The sequence below is a fragment of the Tyto alba genome, unplaced genomic scaffold (genome assembly GCF_018691265.1).
Source record: "Tyto alba isolate M040663 unplaced genomic scaffold, T.alba_DEE_v4.0 Super-Scaffold_21, whole genome shotgun sequence".
Classification (NCBI taxonomy): Eukaryota; Metazoa; Chordata; class Aves; order Strigiformes; family Tytonidae; genus Tyto; species Tyto alba.
Window position 1 is genome coordinate 20,684,788 of NW_024881295.1, and position 22,239 is coordinate 20,707,026.

Genomic DNA, 22,239 nt, shown 5'->3' on the forward strand with positions numbered 1-22,239 from the left:
TCCAGGCAACAGTGGTATGACGTACCCGAGTAAAAAGGGAAGCAGAGCACGGAGTGAGGGGGGCTGAACTGCAGAGCTCTACTCCCCAGACAGAGTGATATGAAGGACAAGAAGAATTCCCTGGCCAAAGACATAAGGTGACACAGCGGCAATACTACAATGCAGTATTTCACCCGAAATAGTGCCAGATGCAGAATTTTCTATGCTACTGTGAATCAACCCAAGCTGCATCAAGACAGTAAGTCAAAAAATAGAGAATTAAAACTAGCCAGTAAAGCCTCTAAAACTTTTCTCCCAGTATGTTTAGGTTATAGAGGTCTCAGGGGCCAACTATAATAATATTAAATTTAAAAAACCTGGTATCTCAGAACTGATACAGCTAGCACCTCTTTAAAAATGCTGACTTGGTTGCAGAGTTTCTCTTGTCACATTCAGACAAAGCAACTGCCTAAACAGATGCAATTCTAGCTGCCAAGGATATCATCATAATCTGGTCTGGATCATTTAATTGACTTTTTGCCAGCTCCTGCCAGAAGGTTTTAGGAACAATGATTCCCTCCTTTCTTCAATAACACTGTCCTCCCTCTTTAAAAAGAAAAATTGCTCTCATTTCCATTTGGAGCGATCCACCTTGAGAGGTTAAAATTTGCTTTCTGCAGCCATCTGCATAGGTAGATATTCACAGCTTGAAAAAACGGCAAAGCAATCATAAAGCAACAGGAGCGTGGCCATAACCGAATTCGGTTTCAAGCCTGTACGAATACAAGAAAAACATGTACTTTTGCCCGGTATTTCTGCCAAACAAAGCAGCATACACAGCTGGTCCATGGGTCTTTGTAAGTTGTGCATTTGGCTTCACCACAATCCCTGCTCGGATGCTGGAAACCTCCCAAAACCGTGGCTTGGGAGCCACTGCGCTCCCTGAGAAAAGGAACGAAGAACAGCGGGCAGGATTGCGGGGCACTAGCGTGGCTGGCTGGCCCCAGGTGAGTAAGCAAAGCGTCTGTAGAAAACAACCGAGGTGAGGACATTACAGCGGATGCACAAGACGCTTCTTCCAAGAAACAAAAAGTTGAAAAATTACACTTCCTCACCTCATCCGCTCTGCGGAGAAGTCCAGTTATGACCTGAAAAACATGGGAAACGCTCAGCTCTGAGATTCAGCTATAGTAGAAAGCTACAAAATTCATACCCACATTTACTCTTTGGAGATGACTGACGGAGCAGCTACTCTTTTATGGAAGGCGCTACAGTGGGAAAGGAGACACGTTCAGTGTGCAACCAGGGTGGAAACAGCAAGGGTATGAGCGCGCGTGAGTATATGCCGGCGCCACAACCAATGCCAGTGTAAATATTCTAACGCTGAATAATGTTCTGCATAACGCAAAAAAATCGCACTGGTCAGGGTGCAATTAACAAGAATCAATTGTAAGGCCGGGAGAAACCTGCAGATATATTCTGACCACTCTCTCTAAAGGTCATGTCATTTCATTTAGCCATTGCCTTATGAAGCCAGTAGTTAGCATTCCAGGGAATGCTTTAATAAAATACAGCCTTCCTTGAAAAATAGACTATCCCCCCAGTTCTGCTGGTAGTTTGCTCCTGTCATTAATCATCTTGACAATAGGCATTTATTAAATACATACGTGGGAGTGATAAAAAAGCATGGCAATTTTTAAATTATTTGATTCCCACTTAGCAAAACATGTATTCCTCTTGGGGAGTACAGATAGGAATGAACTTTGAAAATTAAACCATTAAAGCTACATTACACAGAAAAAGTTAGAATCATGTCTCCTCAAATAATGTTCTTATTCTAAAATAAAATTCTGGAAGATAGCTGTGTCACACACTCTTTCTGCCCCCACTCCCACCATGACTTTTAGACTTACAACAACTAGCAGTGTTTTCTTGTCCCCAGAAGATTATAACATTGACTGAAACCACAGATACTAAAATGGACAAATCTCTAGTAGCGGTTGTTATGATGTTGCCACATTACACAGACTCAACCTTCTCAATCTCAGCCTGACTCTGATTCTCAACAAACCAAGACAAAGCTCCCACAGTACCTCTTGTACTGTGCCATCTCCTCCTGCAATAATGATCAGGTCTGTGTTTTCCATCAATTCCAGCAGCTTTTTTGCTTGTCCCTCATAATCGGTCTGAAAAAAAGAGAAATCCAAACGTAAGAACTCAAGTGACTATTTCTCGGATTTCTATTCTATAGAAAAAAGAAAAGAATCATCTCTCAATTTCCTTAATGCTTATTCTCATATAGGCACACAGTACTGTATATTACTTATACTCCCTGAAATTTCAGGGAACTTTCAAAAATATTACTTATATTCCCTGAAATTTCAACTTCTAAAACAAGTCCTGCTGCCTAATACAATATATGTAAGCAAACACATGCACAAAGGCTAAATGAAATATCAGAGTGAATCTTATTCAGTAGCTCTAGACTATCACAGCAATAAACATATTCCCAAGTAGTTCTGCACTGAAACAAAACCACAAGCAAATCATGCTCTTGCAGAAAAAGTCCCAACATCTTTAGCAGCCAAAGTGCTCAAGTGCATCTCCTGAGACACAGCATCAGCTACATAAAAGGCTACTGCCCGACAGCAAGCTGTTGACAACGGGTTTAACAGTAAAGAGCACACTGACTTTATAAACCATCAGAACCATTTTCTGCAAAATTAATGTCTTTTACGGGGACACGTCAGCCTCAGTTACTGCCCCAGCCCTGTTTTGTTAACTTGTCCGGTCTAAAACTACAAAGTGTCAGTTTTAAGTCTCGCAAAATATTTTTTTCTGTTAGTGTAGGCTATATACTTCCAATGATCAGAGAAAGGCATTAATAAAAATCAGCATTTTAACACCAATGCTTGTGAAAAAGATCCCAAGACAGAAAGATACATATTGGAGTACTTCACTGCTAGGATACAGTGACTATTAAACAATCCATGTATCACAGCCTCAAAAACCTGCAAAAAGATCATAATGCCTCCATGTTTACCTGTTCTCTTTCCAAAGAAAACCTCTCTGCTAATTCACACTATTTAGAGCTTAGTGTTCTGGTTTCGTGATGGAAATGTTTAATTATTTGGGGATACACTGAGATATTTTCAGTGTAAAAATAAAAGGTTATTTTTCATTAATCTGGATAGTTCCGCTGCACGTCAAAGCTCCTCACTTCTGAATTCTGTAAGTTCAGGCAGAATTGACTATTTCAACAGCAATGGGCACGCACCACTAGCCAGCACTCAAATATTTAGAGACTTCTCTCTCAAACATGAATTATACAAGGGCTCCTTTAGACAGACAGACAAGACTATGTACCGCTTTAGTTTAAAACTCATTACACAGTTTGTAAATTAACTGTGAATTAAAAAGAAAAAGATTAAGTACCAGCTTAATATCTCAGTATTTATTTCTTCCCACAAGATGTCTACAGGACAACTGGGAATTTCAAATGCATCCAGAATTTAATTTCAATTCAGGAGGAGAAAGCAGAGCAGACAATATATCTATATTAACAGAACCTATCAGTTCTTACCTTAACCACAGTAACATCCAAGCCAGATAAGTGCAAGATTGGAGCAGCATTCTTTTCAAAGAGGTTCCTGGCTTTACTAGAAATAACAGAATAAAAACTATTTCATTAGTCTGGCAGGTAAAAAAAAAATAAAAAGGAAAGAAACAAATGAATAACAAGAAGAAATCTACTTAAAAATAAGCATACAATCTATACAATCAGTCACTCAACCTGCCAGTCAGGAAAGAGGAGATTTCATTTGGTTCAAATGTATTACATTTCTACACTCATCTCTCAGGCTTTTGTTCCAGTTTTACTAAATGCAGAAGAGGTTATCCAGTTTTCTCCAAGAAATAATCAAAAAACCCCAACAAAATAAGATCTCCAGAAATAAATTTATTAGAAAATTAATGACTTACAGAGCACCAGGCTTTAAGACCACATAAAAGGCTCATTTAGGTTTTCAGAATATGGATTTTTAAAAAATATTTATTGTTACATATTATTAAGTTTAGAAGCAAAAGTTTATCTGACCTTCTTTTGTTACAGGACTGATGCATTTTCTGTCAGTAACTGCATAATAAAATAATTGTGCCATTAACTATAAATTGTTTACAACAAATAGAAACATGAGACTAGAAGTCAGAGACTTAATTTAGTAACACTTTGCAATCTTCCAGTCATGGGTGTTTTGAACAAAAGCATAAAAGTCCAAGCACTTCCCTGACAGCTATATTATTCCTTTCATATTGTTCCTAATAAGTCCCTGCCCCTCCCCAAGATGCAACTGATATGAAGCTTAGCTGATCAGCAGAAACAGACACAGATCATATCCAAGATTACTGTTTGTCTGCTAATGAGCAAGCAAAACCAGCAGCCAACCTCTTCCAGGAGCCTTGCCCTGAGCACATATTTAGCCTCTCAGTTTGTAGGCACATCCCTTTCAAGGACAGGTCCCACAGAAGTAAGATCACTGCTGGCTAGCTTCAAGTCTTGAAGTAATCAAGGTCATCTCTTATTTCTATAGTTTTTGAGGACAGAAGTGCATTATATACAAAAGTTTGGAAGGAATATAAAGGAATTCCACATACAAAGGAACGACAGAGGCTGAAACACGGGATAAGAGAAAAACTAAAAAGATGCATATGTTTAGAAATCGTTCTTTCAACTTAAGCATCTAGTTCTATTTCTCATCCCAATATTTTTGGTGAAATCAAGTTTGGCACAGTTACACAGCACCAGCTTGACACCAGAGGGAGGCAAAAATGACCTCAAAAATCTGGCTGGCTTTTACAGTGGATGGCAGAGCAAAAGCACAGAAAGTGCGCCTCACATATGAGTGTAGGGAAGGGGGAATTTTACCCTTTGCAAGCTGCTGGGTTGAGGAACACCGTTGCTTTTTTCAGTGGCATACTGGAAGGGATCAGCTGGTTGCCAAAAGCCTAAGAGAAAAAGAGCAGACTTCAGTTTATCCTTTAAGCACATTGGTAACACAATTCAAAATAATGCATCTCTATAAATGGCAATGGGCTTTCAAGTCTGGTGACGTTCAAATGACTTCCACCTTCAGCCACTGTAGAGGTCTCCTATTCCAAGACGTGCACTCTTTGCAAGAGCTCACAGCACTGTCACGAGTACTCTTCAGCTCATTTTTACAAGTCCACCACCATTTTGTTTTTGCCAACCCCTGGTTTTCTGCCATGGGCAGAGATCCAGGGAGCTATCCTTGGCTCCAAGGTTACTTGATTTTCCTTCCTTATGTAATTCTTATACACCCGCCTGCCACATTACTTCTGCATCTTTTTCCACTTCTGTACTTAGTTTCTTATATCTCTTCTGCTCCTTTTTACATTTTCTATGCTTAAGTTTTTGAAGATATGAAAGATAATCACCAGAGAATCTGCACTAACCTATAAGCAAGCGCGCTGTTTCTCAGACATTTTTTCTTCCTAATGTCTCCATGTAAAAATCACTTAATTCCTCTTCAACTTTTAATCCAATTCTGAATAGCTGCCTCAGTTTTAAAGTCTTCAAGAATTACTCCATGCAGCCTCTTGTACCTTTTAGGCATCTGTAACTATTTCCATAGCTTTTCAGCACCGGAGAGGCAAGAAAAGGCAAAGCTTCCACACATGTTATTTCCCACTCTGTAAACCTCTTTTAGGTCACATAAAGGCATCCTCACTACCACACCAAATCAAACTGGTTTTGAGTATTAGCACAACAACATATGCAGCAGTACCATCCAGGAGCCCCAGAAATAAAGTAGGAACAAAAGACTACTGCACTGAACACAAGACAGTCAACTGTCCCTGCTTTATGTTGTGTGTGTTTTTTTTTTTCCCCCCCCTTTATCTTGAAAGTTAATCCCCCTAGCAGGAAACTTTATATTGAAGGTGGTGGACATTGTACACAAAGCAGAGATTTTAGTGATTGTTAGCTGTGCAAATTTGTAATTAATTCCACTTGCCAACTTTGCTCAGGAAACTTCAATTAAAAATGTGCAGCTGGCTACGTCGCTTGCACCATTCAAATTTCTTCTTCAAGAAAGAAGGATGAGAAGTTGCTGAGAGAAAAAGGAATCTTCACAGAAAGGGAAACAAATCAACAGCTCTTAAGCTTTCAAAAATCAGCGGGAAGACAGACCAATTTATTTTACTGCAATTGTTGGGCAGGAATTGGGAAATATAGGGGACCCCTAGCACGTTACAGCTGTGAGAAACAATTAATTCTTTGCTTGGGGCATGTATTTGCTTGCTCTAAACAACCTAACAAGGCTCATAAAGAATTAATGAGTAATGATATAATCACTTCTTTATGTAATATACTTAGATATCTATGTTACATATAAGGACATTTCTAAAGCAAATGCTGATTTTTAAGACAAGAAATAAAAAAATAGTAATACAACATTCTAGAAGTCTTTTTTTTTCAGAGCACAACATAAGGAAATACAACTTAGAGCCAGACATTAAAAATGGTTATTAAATATATATATATAGGAAGGTATAATTTAGGAAAGTGAAGGTCTTTTTCACTTCCTTGTCAAATGGACACTTCCAAGTATCGCATTTCTGGACTTGTAAGATGACAATCGCTATTTTGCAACTATGAAATCCCTTTTATATAAAGGTTCTATAATGCTTTATGAGTACTAACAGAGGAACTACTTTCCTTCAGAGAAAACTATCCCTGCTTCACAGGGGTTGAATTGTTTGCCAGCTAAACAGGACCTCTTTAACACAAGCCCAGAGTTCAGCAGCAACAAGGTCCGTCAGGGAGACCATATTTGCAAAGGAAGTCCACAGCCACCTGACACTGGCTTATTCCAGAGAAGGAGGTGTAAAAGGTTTAAAACATGATAAATGGGTTCTTTATTATAGAATCTTTCTATGGTCATTTGCCACCCCAAAGCCGTCATCATAAACTGGTATTTAAATGCAGACAGGCATGGTGGAGTTTTTGTATGAAATACTGCTGAAGCAGATACTTTGGCAGGAAGGTGGGCACTTCATCAATGTGGTATTGTAAGAGTCTTAAAAACTGAAAAATCTGATGTAAAAATAAAATGGAAAACCCGCCACTTCACTCAGACTAAACTTTTTATTGGTGAATCTGCCTCTATCTTTTGCCAATACTTACACAGCACTATAAACGCAAGTAGCATTTTCCAAACAATTACAGATTGTTGTTATTCTGAAGAACATATCAGACATTTAATGCCTTACTGCTGTATTGCTGTGTGTTTTCAAGAAGTATTTGGCACTGACACATCAGTGAGAATGGAAATTACAGCAAGAATTGATTACTAGGCTTTCTGGTTCATTCCTTTCTAATGCAGGAGTCTTCTGCAGGATGTTTTCCCAGGCTTTAATCACTGAAATTGTAGGAAGCTCTATTGACAATGCTTTTGCAGTTTCATTTGTAAGAATAAGCTCTAATGGAATAGATCCCATCACTTAAGGACTGGAATTGAAATACAGGAAAGTCAGAGTTTCCACAACAGAACTACCTACTTGTACTAGTCTTTCCTTAGCACTTATACCTTTTTGACAGCATACACACCTAGATCTTTTAACTTCTGCTTATATACCATTTAATCAATGCCGTTTTTTTTTTTTTTTTTTAATTTGGCCAGCATGCTTCAAATACTGAGGTCTTACCTGCTGGTTTTGGCGATATAAAAACTTATCACTGATATTATGCAGTAAAAATGAATATTGAAAACATAAAAACAGTAACTGATACTATGAGTTGGGAATGCATTTGATCCTGAAGCTGTAATTTATGAAAGCAGTATTTTCAGGGAAAGATTTTTTCTTATTCTTTCATTAGACTTCAGCTCCCTTACCCATCCTTACCTTTGAGTTCCACTGACCTAATCAAGTTGCTGTGAATATCTTTCCCTCAACAGCAGGCGGACTAAAAATTGGATTATTCAAGTGCACCACAGAAGGAGGGTAATCTCAAGGCAAGTTCTTTAATGAGAAAAATAATTTTCACCATTCTTCTCAGGCCCCAGTATGTAGCAACAACGGCAGCAGTGTTACACCCTGCAAAATCTCTAAGATCTGGCATGGAGAAGCAGGTTTAGAATAAACTTGATTTGTGGGAGGTAGAAAGACTCTTAAAATCCTACAGCACACCACCATGGTAATCAGAGCCAGCAAGCAGTACCTGTGCAGTGATGTGATCCAAAGACAGGAGAACTTTTGCCCCTGAAATACTCCTTATTAAGGGCAAGGTTTCATTCTGGGAATACTGCAGTGTGGGAGTTTGTTCGTTGCTGCCTGCCCATACAGGCCACAAACTCCAAAACGCAGTAGTCAGTATACTCAGAGGATAACTCCTCTGTCTGAATACCAGCTTTCTTGTCAGTGATTGGCAAACGGGTCGTCTCCATTAAGTTTCCAGTACACGGGTCTCAAAAGCACTAGGTCGGTCATCACACTTGGTATCCTTGATACAGTCACTCAGGATCAGACAGACAAGGGCAAGTTCTCTCGAGCTGAGCACTAACATGAAGTGCTTCCGCCCAGAGACCGCTCGTCCTGGTGGATCTGAGATTCCAGTTTCCCGTCTTATCAACTAAACCATCTTCCTGCCAGAACTTTAGAGGCACAGAGCAATTACACCTGCAGAAACGGAGGTCTGGGTAGCTAGAGCAGTGACTAAGGATAGCCCAGCGATAACACTGCACCGCCCATCGCAACAGCAGTCAGGAAAGGTACGGTGCTGCAGGCTGCAGGCCTCGTCCACCCTTTGGCTCTTTAGCAAAAGAACACAGATGGCATCATTACAAGGCTCGTCACGTAGAGAGGGCCCGCTGGGAAAATCTCAGGAGCCCTGCACAACTAAGATAAGAGGGAGATTTTAATCTCATTTTATCACTTTAAACGGTATTACCTGGGCTTCTTGGCACGCAGCTCTTCGTAGCAGGTTATCGCTATTAGGTAAGACAGAAAAGAGAGCGGACATTAGATTGTGTGTAAGTTTAAAACAATTTGCTCATTTTTAAAATGTAGGTACATACCCTTTTTGCACGCACTTTGACAGCACTAAAATTAAAAAATACAGGTTCTTTGAGACCTATTTAACACATTTCAAGGATGAAACACACCCATTTAAGCACAGATGCATATTTCTTTTTTTCTGCATGTGCACACAAACACCCTTTCTATAGTAAAGAAAAGCAGAAGACAAAGACCAGGTTACCAAGTGTGTTGAGACTGCATAAGCTATGAGACACTATAACTGTGATTTATTTTTCAATGGCTACGTAACTGTACTCCAGATCTAAGGGGTGGCTTTTGTCAATGTTAATGCTGCCTGTTATTTATACTGAAGGCACTTACCATTCTGACAGTATAGAAGGGATTTAGAGTAGACTTAAGTGTAACTTCCATGGACTTAAATCTCTGTGCATTGTAATTGTGAACTCCTCTCTCCATCAGTTTGTAAGCTGAACACACGTTAATGCAGCACCTACCACCCACCGAGGCCTGAGCACAGCCTAAAGCAGTAACTCAGGGAGGTAAAAATCATGCAACTCACCTAAGTGAAGTTTAAAAACAAAGAAGAAAATATCAGTTCTGGATATGTGAGTGATGGTCATTTCAGAAATAAATTCCGGACTAATCCTTGTGCTTGTCAGTGGTGACAGCATTAGCAAGGTGCAAGCAGGGTATAGTTGGCAAGCAAACTGGAGACAGAACTACTGAGTGAGAAACAAAATTCTGTTCTTCCCCAGACCAAAAAAATGCCCTCCCTTGGACCTTGCAGGCAAAACAGAGTCCTGTTCTGCAGTGCTCACAGTCTCATCTGTCTTCTAGATACCTGACACTCTCTCTCCTTGCTAAAACAAAAAAACTCCTTCAGCTTGTCCCTGATGACACCTGGCAAGACAGTATATTATTGTCTCAACAATATCAAGTACAATAGCACCCAACTATAGTCAGCATGCCGAAATGAATACACCACACCAATTAAAAGGATTCAAGGCCAACCAGGAAAAACAAGTGATGAGGAAAGCAGCACACTCCTGACACAAAATGTGGCTCATGAGGCCAAATCCCGAAACAGAAATGGCAGAAGAGAAGGCAAGGCCTTGGTCAGACCTCTGGACCCAAACACGAGTGCGATCGATTCAATTCCATGGGTTTACAGTATTTAGCGGTTACTGGAGCAGTATAAGCTGTTCATTTTGGCATCACCAAAAGATGCTGCAACACCATAAAAGGAGAAGTAGGGTGACTGCAGGTGAGATATAAAGCTGTGTTCTGAGAAAAATAACTACAGCAAAAAAGTCAGAATTATTCCCGATAACAATAAGAAGACAAAGGAATAATTCAAGCACAGAAGAAGAAAATATGTGAATAATATGCCAGCAGGATAACAAGTAACTGGAATACCTAAAAAAAATTTTCTCAGAGGCATGTTTTTAACTGTCATCTTTGCTCCTCAGAACCAAAGAAATAAGTCATTTGTATTAAGCACCTGAAATACTACTTAGAGGAGCGACTGACTTGGTGATTGCAGTAATATAATGAAAGCATACTAGTTAAAAGAACTATCTCTGAACAGGTTTGTGTTCCAAGCTAACCAACACTGTCACAGCTAATTCCAGTTCGATCCAGACAGCATGACAGGCTAAACCCACACTGCGCTGCTGAGGGCACGGGCCCTCATATAGAGACTTTTATTCCCCTCTGCGACTACACGTGGCCAAAGCAAACACAAAGCAATTGCAATTTCAACATGTAAAGCTGAAATATTATGGGATATCAAGAAAACCCCACTATCACATTATGGCTGCACAGCTGAGATATTTGAGAATTGCTGTCCTAACCTTATTTGCAAATTCGAGTTAAATCCATGTTATCTGTTTACTTCACATTGATGCTATTTTGTTCAGAAGTCAAGCTGTGTCACACCATCAGCCAGTATGTTTTCCTGGTGCCCGTAACCTTATGCTGCGGTGTTAATTGCCTTTAAAGTGGAGTCCAGCACAACTTTTCAAAGGCAAGCAAAAAATTCTGTGCTCTCTGTCCCAACCTACAAAGACCCTCAAAACAACTGTCAAGGATGCAAACTTGATTCAGCTCAACAGTCTCAGCTGTAAAAACTAGGCTTGACAGTTTAGATGTCAACATTTAAGTGTATTTTCTCCTGCACTGAAGCACTTACAGAGACATAAAAAGTCTACTCTTGACACACATCATTCTGGTGCCAAAGGAAAGGTTTAGGCTCCAAGACCAGAAGAACCATTTACTGGACAGTAATTTGGTGATTTGTCTCACCTCTCCAGTAGCACAGCACCCAGACTCCCATGCCATCCCAGCCATACTCATAGGATTCCCATAGATTCAACTAGAACATATATTACAAGGTCAGCTGAGATTGGAACATCTTTAAGCAAAGTTTGTCTTAAAGATGGCATGTAACAGGAAAATTTTTATTTCCTTAAAAGGTTATGTCAACACTTATCTTCACACTTAAGAAAACACAGCACGAGTGCACTCACAGGGGTGCATCTGGGAGACCAGCAGTCCTCCTATATCACAGCTCTTGCCTTTAGTCCTCTCATATGGATCACTTAAAGTAGTACAAGTGTTTCTGGAAGTCCTCTGTGGTCATATCAATTAATAAATATAGCTAGAAAGATGTTAAAAATAGCAAAAATGCAACTTCTTAAAGTCTTCTGTCTCGGTCCGTATTAGATTATCAAAATACAGCTGTGTACCAGCTCCCAGAGAAGAGGAGACTTTAATAATAAACATAAGATTTTGTTGATTTTTTTGTACTTTATTGACTAATATTATGTAGTAACAAAGCCTTTTCAACAACACTCGAACATGAGCAGGTGGAAGCTGAGGGAAATTGCTGTACTGTCTTGAAGAACACAGAGAGATTTCTTCTGACTTGCACCATATCCACAGCAAACTAAAAATTAATTTTTACTTCACGTTTCCCCTAAGTGCTTATAGACACAAGTCCGGCATTAAAGTCAAACAGATGCGCAGTATTGCATCTGCTGGCCAGCCCGCTGCGAGAATTAAGCATCACCCAGCTTTCAACTGAGTCGACCTGATGAAGGAGTAAAAAACTGGGAGACAGAGGAACGACCAGTGGCAGTGGGGTATGCAAGAAAGACGATGTCCTAAGATGAACCCACAGACTGAACTTCGACTGGTTCGACGAAGGTATCAGTCAATCCTGCGAGGCCGGCAGCCACTGCAGCGCAGACTCTTTGGAGAACACAGCAAGCTTATGCCAAAGCAAGGAACCGAGGGAGAAAGAAAAGAAGAGCAACTGTCCAGAGCTCACGACGCCCCAGCCGTGTCAGGCTGCCGCACCACGACCGGGCTGTGAGCGCCCGGCACCCGCACGACCCGCGCGAACAGGGGCTGTTCCAGTTTGTCTGTAACATCCCTGGCACAGGAGTGGCGGCCACTGCTCCCGTCCTAAACATTTTCACCTAGAATAAGGAATTAACACTCTTACAGCTAAGCGCACAGATCCACATAATTTAGTATGTATGCTCCTCCAGCTGAGGCTGCGGCCTCTGCCCACGTGCCAGCAGAGGCCAGGGCTCTAAAGGACAGTTCCTATGATGAACGGTCAGCGGGGGCAGCAATGAACTCAACAAGAAAACATCGAGCTCGAAGTGAAGAAGCTGTTGAAGCCCACAGCTGCAGCAAGGGCAAGCCTTCATCTTAGAGCCAACCAAGCAACTCCCTTAAAAGTACCCAAACTAAAAACGTATAAAGAAGCTCAGGTGTGAGATCCCATTTCAAAATGGGTTATCAGCATTACATCTAAGACTATTAAGTACATTAAAGCAAGAATAAGCCTAAAACCTCTCCAGGTCGGTGTCTGCATCAGAACACAGAGCTGTGCGAGGAGAAATTTGACCAAAGCTGTGCATATAGGATAGCTCCTCAAGAGCTATAACAGAACACCTAAAGGAGATTTTACCTTACCCGAGAGCTTTTTGACTGCTTCCAATACAGCAAGAGCACAGCATCTCCTTTGCTGAATATTACCATTTACTTCCAGCTTGGCTTTGGAAGGGCATGAAAGACAAATCATAGTTTCCATCAGCTTTACCCAAGAAACAGAATTTATACTCCATTTTTTTGACAAAGTTTTGATGAAATAAAGTCAGCCACTGAGGAATTATATGCAGAAAGGTGACAAAGTGAGTTATCAGTTGGCAAACACGCAGAGACTAGCATTCAAATTATAGATAACAATAACACTCAGATTACTGGCAAGCAGTCAAAGGCCCAGATGTCTTGCCAGCATCTTCTACGGAAAAAGTCAATACTGTAATATGTACAGAGTAAAACTGAGTATCTGATGAGTTCACTGCCTCAGCACAATATCGAGTCCCCAACCTGACAAAGAGATGATCACTTACCCAGTGACACCACTGTAACAGTCTGGCCAAATCTGACAACCAGTTAAATTGATGTCCATCATGCCAGAAATTAAATTTCTGCTGATTTGACAGACCTGGGGACTCACTGCACCACCTGGACATATAACAAACAGCAGCAGACCAATTCAGGAAAGGTGACCCAGGACATAAAGGTGAGAGGGGCCTTCAAACTTGGTGGAAATTTTAAAACGATCATATGGTATCTTTATCTGTAATCAACCTCACATGTATATATTAAACAGAAGTACGTTACTGTGTATGAGCACGTATCTGACAATCTGCATGCCCTCTAAGCCATAAGTACATTAAATCTGGTGCCCCTTGTACCTGTAGTATGATTAAAATCGATAGATGGATTTAAATATTGATAATACATAAATTCATTCAATCCAGAGAAATTAAAGGGAGACAATCTCACAAGTGACAACACTGAGTTATTGTCTTACTTCTCCAAACCTACAAGAGTATCTGCTACCCTAAATGAAAGACAATGGATTTTTAAAACATAATTCTTTTATGAGAAAGAAATGAATTTTAAGACTCACTAAGGTTTTGTAGGAATAGCAATAGGGTTTTAATTACCAGTAGTCCATCCAGTAATAATGTCTATCATTTTACACATGAAAAACCTTTGCCACCTCCCGATCGAGGTCTCTTTTGAAGAGGCACCTTCTGGTTTATTCCCTGCTTAGAAGAGCTGAATTAAAAATGGGGGAGCAGGAATCAGCACAAGATTTCCTCTTTACACTTCCTGTTCATCCAAAAACCCATTACTTTTAAATCAGCCAGTATTTGAACAAACACCTTCAAAGATGAAAGGCTAACACACTGATCCAGAGACTAAATGCTGCGTGAAGAAAGTATCACACAAGACTGGGTTAAAAAGCTCCTTGACCTTCACAGTTATGGTCATCCACAACCTTTAGACTAACTCGGAGATGAACTGTTGCACTCCAGTGCCCCTCTTTCCCCTGAAGCCTACGGAGCACAAGGGCATCCACATCAGACCCCACAGCACAGTCTGCAGGGTGCAGGAGCAGGACACCCAGCTCCATTTCCAGGCAGAGAAGAGACATGGGGAACAAGTCTGGGAAAGGTAACATTCTTCTTGTCCATATTTGTCCACGTAGCATCCTCCAAAGTCTTAAGGAAGCACTCCAGAGGTCTTCTGTCCCTATGGGCTCTTAAGGACTGACTATAGAAAAGTTCCCATTTATTTGCAGGACAGATTGTTATTTACAACAGCCCCACATAATGCAGGCATCATAGCCTCTGCATCCAAAAGAAGAACAAACCTTGAGAAATTAAAAAAGCAAATTATCTTCTTGCAAGAGAAATATATTAGAAAACCCATGAGGATGGAAAAGCCAAGAAGAGGAATGCAAGATGGGAAAAAAAAAAAAATTCTTCAGCTGCAAATAAATGAGCAACATCTCAGACAGCTAATTCCAAGAAGTCAGAGGCTAATCTGAACTGATGCTGTGCTAAAGCAAGCCCCTTCGTCAGAAACTCCAGTGATGCCAGAAACCGAAGCACAAGACTTCACTAAACCTTTAATCTGTTCTAAAAGGGCAAATATAAGTCTAGTCAAGTATGCCTCATGCATAGTAATTTTGCCTCTGATGTCAATAACAGCAAGCCTCACAGCCAACACAGCCCATACCCAGTTCCCTCATTAACCTCTTCAAGTGTCGCCTGCAGCAGTTTGTGCATGGGCCAAAAGGCACCTCTCACATTCCCCAGCATAACCGGTACATACACAAAGAAACTGGGAAAAGGGAGCGTACAAAAAAGAAACAAACACCAAAAGCCATTACCACATTTGGAAGCAAAACAAGACGCAGAGAGGGATCCTGGTCTACTCCCAGCAGCCACGAGGTAAGGCCTTCACTGTGCACAGAGCACGGAAGGGCTGCCGAGACCACCTCTGAAATTTACACTCTTGTCATCAGGTTCTTCTGTCACTCCTAGTTTTTCTGGTCTCTGGCTAAAACAATCCTCCACAGAGAAACGGCTAAACAGTTGCCACTTTTTCCAAACAGTATTTAAATCTCTGAAAGCTGTACTTTACGGTTGTGCTTCAGTCTACATCAGTCACACAGAGCTGTTTGGCATCACAGGATTTCCTACCTTGCATTTCCAATGCCTGGTAAGGAAATGCTGTATCTTTCCTTACAGGTAGAAGGGGAGATGGAAGAATGGGATCTGTAAACACGTTTGTCCCTACTAGGTCATCTGCTTTAAAGCACCATGCCTACACTTGGTGCAAAGAACCTCCAAGCACTGAAATTTAGATACTAAAAGTTCCCTTTTGTGTTTTCCTCCTTATTCACCACCATATCACCTACAGTACACTTCAAGTTCTCCATGATCATGACATGCTTTCACAGTTACTGTGCAGGAAATCAGTACAGTTGAAACCAATAGGTACATGAATTCCCAGAAACAGATATAAAAGGGAGACTGGTTGTGTCTGATGCTGCTCCTAGGCTTCCTCAAGTGCCCATTCTCCATATGCACAGGGAGCAGATACAGTCTTTTTCTTAATGCTCTATTTCAGTAGCTCTCTATAGCACCCAGGCCTGACGTCCACCCTGCTGTCATTAGTGTCTGTGGCAAGAGAAGACCACTACAGAGGACGTTTATATAAGCTGGGTACCTGGGAAGGTCACAGGCTGCTCTGCCCCACCAGCCAGCCCCTCATATGAATGCCACCGAGCAATTGCTTCCTCCTCATTTAGTACATTAACTTAATTCTTTTGGCTAAGAGGCATCTAGAGTGCCAGAACTTCAAATAATTACTCATTTACATTTTGCTATTTTGTCCAAATTCAAAGTTCAAGTTGTTGGAGGGAAAAGTGGAATGCAGGCTCAAGGAACTACTGACATTACACGAAAGCATCAAAAAAAAGCCCAACCTGTTTAACACACAGATACTTTTGCTTACAACATGGCAATATACTATGTATTACTTGTCTGTCTGTTGGCCCATGTAGGCATACGCACGAAACCATGACCTTGTTACCACCACTTTCACACAGTTACTCTCCATCTCACCATAGCTTGCCCTACAATCAGCAATTACAAGAAAAAAAAGTATCAAGGGAGAGGTTTTTTGCTGCTTGCCTTGCAGTCAACCAAGCCTTAGTGCTTCGGGTAAGAAGTAAGCAACCAAAGCAGATGTACCATTCAAAACAAAGACTGATTTAATGCAAAAGTCCCAAGGCAAGAGGAAATAAAGAAGGAAAGTATAACAAACAACATAAACAGATTTATTTTCCTAAGTTTTCCACCGAGGCTTTAGCAGCATTTTAATGGAAGCAGAGAAAAGCATTGCTAAACTCATGACTGAACGATTAAAAAGACATTAAGACAGCGACAGAATAAACAGCAGCACCAAGAGTAACAATTTTTAAAAATAATTTGGCTATACTTGCATTTTATGTATTAACCATAATCTTAAAGGACAGGGATTAAAATGTAAGCCTAGTTATTTAAAAACTGTGAAGGAGGATTTTGCTTACTGTAAGGAACATTTGCTCCACAGATAAACAGTGGAAATGGCACCCTGCTAGGTATGCCTGATGTTAGCAGTCCTGTCCCTGCAGCAGTTGATGGGCTCCTTCCAGCAAAGCGGGTGGCAACAGCAAAGCAGGCGCGCCAGGGAGGTGCAGCGCACGGCCATTGCCTGTGCCGTGCCTCAAGAAAGGCACAAGGGCTCCTGAAACAGAATTCTGGAATCTTTCATGAGGTGTATGGCACCGTTAAAAGAAAAAAAAGGAGGTGGGAAAACCCATGGGCACACGACCACCACGCTGCGATGGCCACCTCCTGCGTGTGAGGGTGGCTTCCCGTCAGCCCCGGCCGGTACCAGTGGCACTCGTGGGGCTTCTGGTTTCATTTATCCTTATAAAACCAGTGACAAGCAAGCAAACTGATGACACGCACTTGGCTTACGGTGTTTGTTTGTTTGTTTGTTTTTTTAAGTTAGAAGACAGAAATCTTCCTCCTCTCCAACAGGCCCCCAAATGATTCAAGCCACCCTGACAACACTTCTGTTTAAAACTACCGCATGAACTAGTCCCAGACTTACACAAGACCAAGGCGGGAAGTCGCAAAAAGGCACTGAGCCTTCCTAAACTCATGACTGCTGGCTGGGGAGAGGGGGGGGGGGGGGGGGGGGGGGGAGCGGAAGAGAGCCATCCTCCTCCTCAAGGCGCCGGAGAGTGTCGCCGAGAGGAGACCCCCATTTTAACAGCCGCCAAAGGAGACCGCCTCAGGCAGAGGGCCGGCAGCCCGGGACCCCGCGGCGAACACGGCAGCGGTGCCCGCACCGCCCGGGGCCGGTCGCTTGGGAAAGCGCGGGGGCGCAGGGCCGGGTCGGCGGCCCCGCTCTCCCTCCCTCCCTCCCTCCCGCCCGCCGCCAGTTACCAGTGCTTCCCATAGAGCCAGTTCCCGCCCCAGCTCAGCAGGCAAACCCCGAACGTGGTTTTCTTCCAGTGATTCCTCAGGGTCGTCAGCACTTTCACCGCCCCGGCCATGCCGCCCGGGGCCAACCGGCCGCCCCTCAGGATGGGCCGGCGGGAACCGACGCGCCGCCGCACCTCCCGCCCGGCCCGGCCCGGCTCGGCTGGAAACGGCTCCCCCGGCACCGGCGTTCCGCGCACCGGGGCCCTCCCGGACCCGCGGGGAGGCCGGGAGGTGCCCGCCTTGTGGGGGTGTATGTGTGTGGTTTTTTTTTTTTTTTTGGGGGGGGTGGGGGGTCTCTCCGGGCCCCCGCCGTGCTGGTTTTGGCCAACCTGCTCCCCGCTCATCGAGCGCGGTGCTGAGGGGATCTCACCCCTCCCCACCCCCGTGTTACGCCATAGGCCTTATGTGCCCCCAGATGCGGCCCAGGCACCCTACCTCCATTTAAAAAAAAGAAAAAAAAAAGAAAAAAAAAAAAAAAAAGTCTCAAGGAAAAGTGTTCTCACACCCACCTGTGTCCCGGCACTTGCAGCCTCGCTGCGTGGTCGTCCTCCAGTCCGCGGGGCAACCTGCAGCCACAGGCATCTTGGCAGCAAGCCCCGGCCACCGCTGGGAGCCAGGGTGGGCAGGAAACTTTCTGCATAGCAGAGGACAAAAATTAATAGATGTTTTTTCACACTCACAGAAATAGCCAAGGTACCTCTGCCAAAAAAAAAAACCCCAACAACCCACTGTGAGAAACTATGGACTAGGATATTGTTTATTAAGACTTATACTAAACCCAATGTAAAGGTGGGATAACAAAGGATGTGAAATCGCTAAGGCAAACAGCTACTAACTCAGATGTCGCTTGTGCAAACATGACCGACGCCGCTTGCGCAAACCGCAGGATGTCCCGAGGAAACTGATAGAAGTAAGAAAAACAACTCCGTATAAGGACATGAAAGCGGGGCGGGGAGGACTCCTTGCTTCAGCCTCAACATCCACCAGGAGGAAGAAAACGACCCCCTAGCAACAGTTGGCACATGCGCAGAGTATCTCCACCACTCTAGACCCCAGCAACAGTTGGAACATAGTATCTCCACCACTCTATGAACGCGGGAGTCAGGATGTATAAAAAGGGACAGTCTTATCTACTCAGCACGGCAGTTGGTGGAGCGTAGACTCCCCTGCCGTCCAGCACTGGTTTTGCTCATATTCTACTTGCTATAATTAATAAAATTTTAATTGGATTACGACCCATTGTAGTCTCAATTTATAACAATTTCTGGTGCCGTGACTCGGATAAGGAACGGTGGACATCTGTCCTCCGGGGAGGCGCCCCGCGGCAATCCGCGGCCCCTGCGACTGATAGCCCACCCCAACCTTACCGACGAACCTAAATTCTAGAATAATGAGCAAAGGAAAAAACCGGTAAAATCCCATAAAATTCTGTGCACAGGAGTCCGGACGAAGACGCAGGACACGTAAGTATATTGCGGATTTATTCGCGGGTTTACCGTTCGGGCGGGATTGGGTTTCCTGAAGTATAGCGAATGAGAGGTTCGATATACTGAACCAAGCGAGTGCGGACTCTTAAGTACTGCATTTCCCATTTCCCGCGAGGGACTGGGCCAGGAACAAGGGGAGCGAGTGAGTGTGTGTTTGGAGATAATTCAGAAGATGGGGGCGAAGGGCAGCAAGCCTTCGACTCCCATGGGAAGGGTACCCACTGTACCTAAGAATACCCCTCTGGCATACATCTTAGACAAGGGAATACTTCCCTGGAACCCTAGGGAAAGATAAGCAGAAGATGATAGAATATTGTACTAAGATATGGGGAGGGAAGAAGATTTCTAAACATGTCTTTTGGCCAGTCTATGGGTCAGAAGAAGATTGGGTAAGACAGCAATTAAACCTCTGGGTTAATAGTAAAAAATCCCTTAACCCGGAGGAGAGTCAATATGCGGAAGTGTGGCTCGAGAAACCGAGAGCTAGACTTTACCCGCTGAATGAAATAAAAACTAAACAAAAGAAAAAGAAGGAAGAGTTAGATGAAACTCTTCTAATTCCCCCTCCTTACTCTCCCCTGCCTGCTCCCGCAGCCCCTCCAGAGGTCCCCAGAGCGCCCACTCCCCCACCAGAATCAGAACAAGAGTCTCCCCCTCCTCCTAGACGCGTGACTAGAAGTCAAAAAGGGGCAGCTCAGATGTATCCTTTAAGGGAAATGCCCATGGGGGGACCTCAACCTGTGATTGGATATATTTCTGTACCCCTAAGCTCGGCAGACCTACGAGATTTTAAAAGAACCGAGATGGGAAACCTAATTGAGGACCCACTCGGAGTGGCGGAAAGATTAGATCAATTTTGGGGACCAAACCTTTATACTTGGGATGAAATGCAATCTATCCTTGGTCAATTATTTACTACCGAGGAAAGAGACATGATTAGACGGGCAGGAATGAGATTGTGGGATGCTCAACATGCTCAGGGACCTCAAGCAGATATTAAATGGCCACTCCAAAGACCTAATTGGGATAATCAGGATCCGGTGCATAGAACTCATATGCAGGACCTAAGAACTATAGTAATTCAAGGGATTAGAGAAGCAGTACCCCGTGGCCAGAATATCAATAAAGCATTTAATGAAATGCAAAAGAAAGATGAAAGCCCTACTGAGTGGCTGGAACTGACTGAGGAAAGCCCTTCAGCTGTACTCCGGGGTAAATCCAGACGACCCTTTAGGGCAAGCGCTCCTCAAAACTCAGTTTGTGGCAAAATCGTGGGAGGATATTAGAAAGAAGATTGAAAAGTTAGAAGACTGGCAGAATAGAGGGTTAGATGAATTATTGAGGGAAGCTCAGAAAGTATATGTAAGGAGAGAAGAAGAAAGCAGCAAGCGACAAATAAAAATGATGGTAGCAGCGGTCAGAGAAGATCGTAAAGGGCGGACAAATGAACACAGATCTGCTGAAACGAAACAGGGGAATGTAGTAGTAAAGAAGGAACAGAGATTTTGTTTTTACTGTGGAAAGAAGGGACATATAAAGAGGAGTTGCAGAGAAAGGATCAGGGATTGAGGAAATATTAAAAACGGAATAGGGAAGTCAGGGGCTCTATATTTTAGGGGACCGGAGTCATCATGAGCCCTTGATAAAATTAAAAATAGGTCCCCATAAACAAGAGTTCACCTTTTTAGTAGATACTGGGGCTGAAAAATCGACTATTAGACAAATACCCGAGGGATGTAAAATCTCCCCTGAAAAAGTACAAGTAATTGGGGCAAAAGGAGAACCCTTTAAAGTAAGCAAAATCAAAAATGTAATATTCGAAACTGAAAATAAATTTGGAATGGGTGAACTCTTGCTCGTCCCTGAAGCAGAATTTAATCTGCTAGGGCGAGATTTAATTGTTGAATTGCAATTAGAAATTAAAGTGAAAAATCAAGAACTAACAGTGTTTGCTTATCCTTTGACCATGGATGATCAAAAACAAATTAACCCCAATGTCTGGTATTCTCCGGACACAATTAGTAGACTGGAAATCCCACCGATTAAAATCCAAATTTCTGAACCCCACATACCTGTGAGGATAAAGCAATATCCCATATCCCTAGAAGGACGGAGAGGATTGAAACCAGAAATTGATCGATTACTAGCACAAGGAATCTTAGAGCCTTGTATGTCACCCTTTAACACCCCCATTCTGCCTGTAAAGAAACCGAATGGGAAATATCGTCTCGTGCATGATTTAAGGGAAATAAACAAAAGAACTATCACCCGGTTCCCTGTAGTGGCAAATCCATACACACTGCTAAGCAAGCTAGGACCCCATAATTCCTGGTATAGTGTGGCTGATTTAAAGGATGCCTTTTGGGCCTGTCCACTGGCAGAAGAATGCCGTGATTATTTTGCCTTTGAATGGGAAGATATAGAGACAGGCCGTAGACAGCAATTGAGATGGACCGTGCTCCCCCAAGGGTTCACTGAGTCCCCTAATCTGTTTGGCCAGGCCTTGGAAGAGCTCTTGAAGGAATACCAGGTACAAACGGGAAATGTGCTTTTACAATATGTAGATGATCTGCTCATAGCAGGGAATAATCAGGAGAATGTAAGAAAGGAAAGCATTCGACTCCTAAACTTCCTTGCACAAAAGGGACTAAGGGTATCACAAGAAAAGTTACAATTTGTGGAGGAAAAAGTGAAATATTTGGGGCATTATTTGTTTAACGGCAAAAAGATATTGGATCCAGAGCGCATTAAAGGAATTCTGGAATTACCTATGCCTGTGACTAAGAGGCAAATTCGGC

General features: G+C 42.6%; 1 protein-coding gene across 2 annotated transcripts in view; it reads right to left on the reverse strand.

Annotated features, from left to right (window-relative positions):
- The window catches only part of AGK (acylglycerol kinase), a 44,192-nt gene that overhangs the window by 19,767 nt on the left and 2,186 nt on the right, over nt 1–22,239 (reverse strand). The window contains exons 2-7 of one of the 2 annotated variants that reach the window (XM_042795522.1): nt 18,464–18,588; nt 8,948–8,987; nt 4,904–4,983; nt 3,563–3,638; nt 2,073–2,165; nt 1,095–1,127 (exon numbers count right to left, since the gene is read on the reverse strand). In XM_042795522.1, coding sequence (XP_042651456.1) covers nt 1,095–1,127; nt 2,073–2,165; nt 3,563–3,638; nt 4,904–4,953 — 252 coding nt within the window. In that variant the 5' untranslated portion in view covers nt 4,954–4,983; nt 8,948–8,987; nt 18,464–18,588. Of the gene's footprint in view, nt 1–1,094; nt 1,128–2,072; nt 2,166–3,562; nt 3,639–4,903; nt 4,984–8,947; nt 8,988–17,915; nt 18,128–18,463; nt 18,589–22,239 lie in introns of those variants that run through there. The other variant, XM_042795521.1, reaches the window with a different exon arrangement.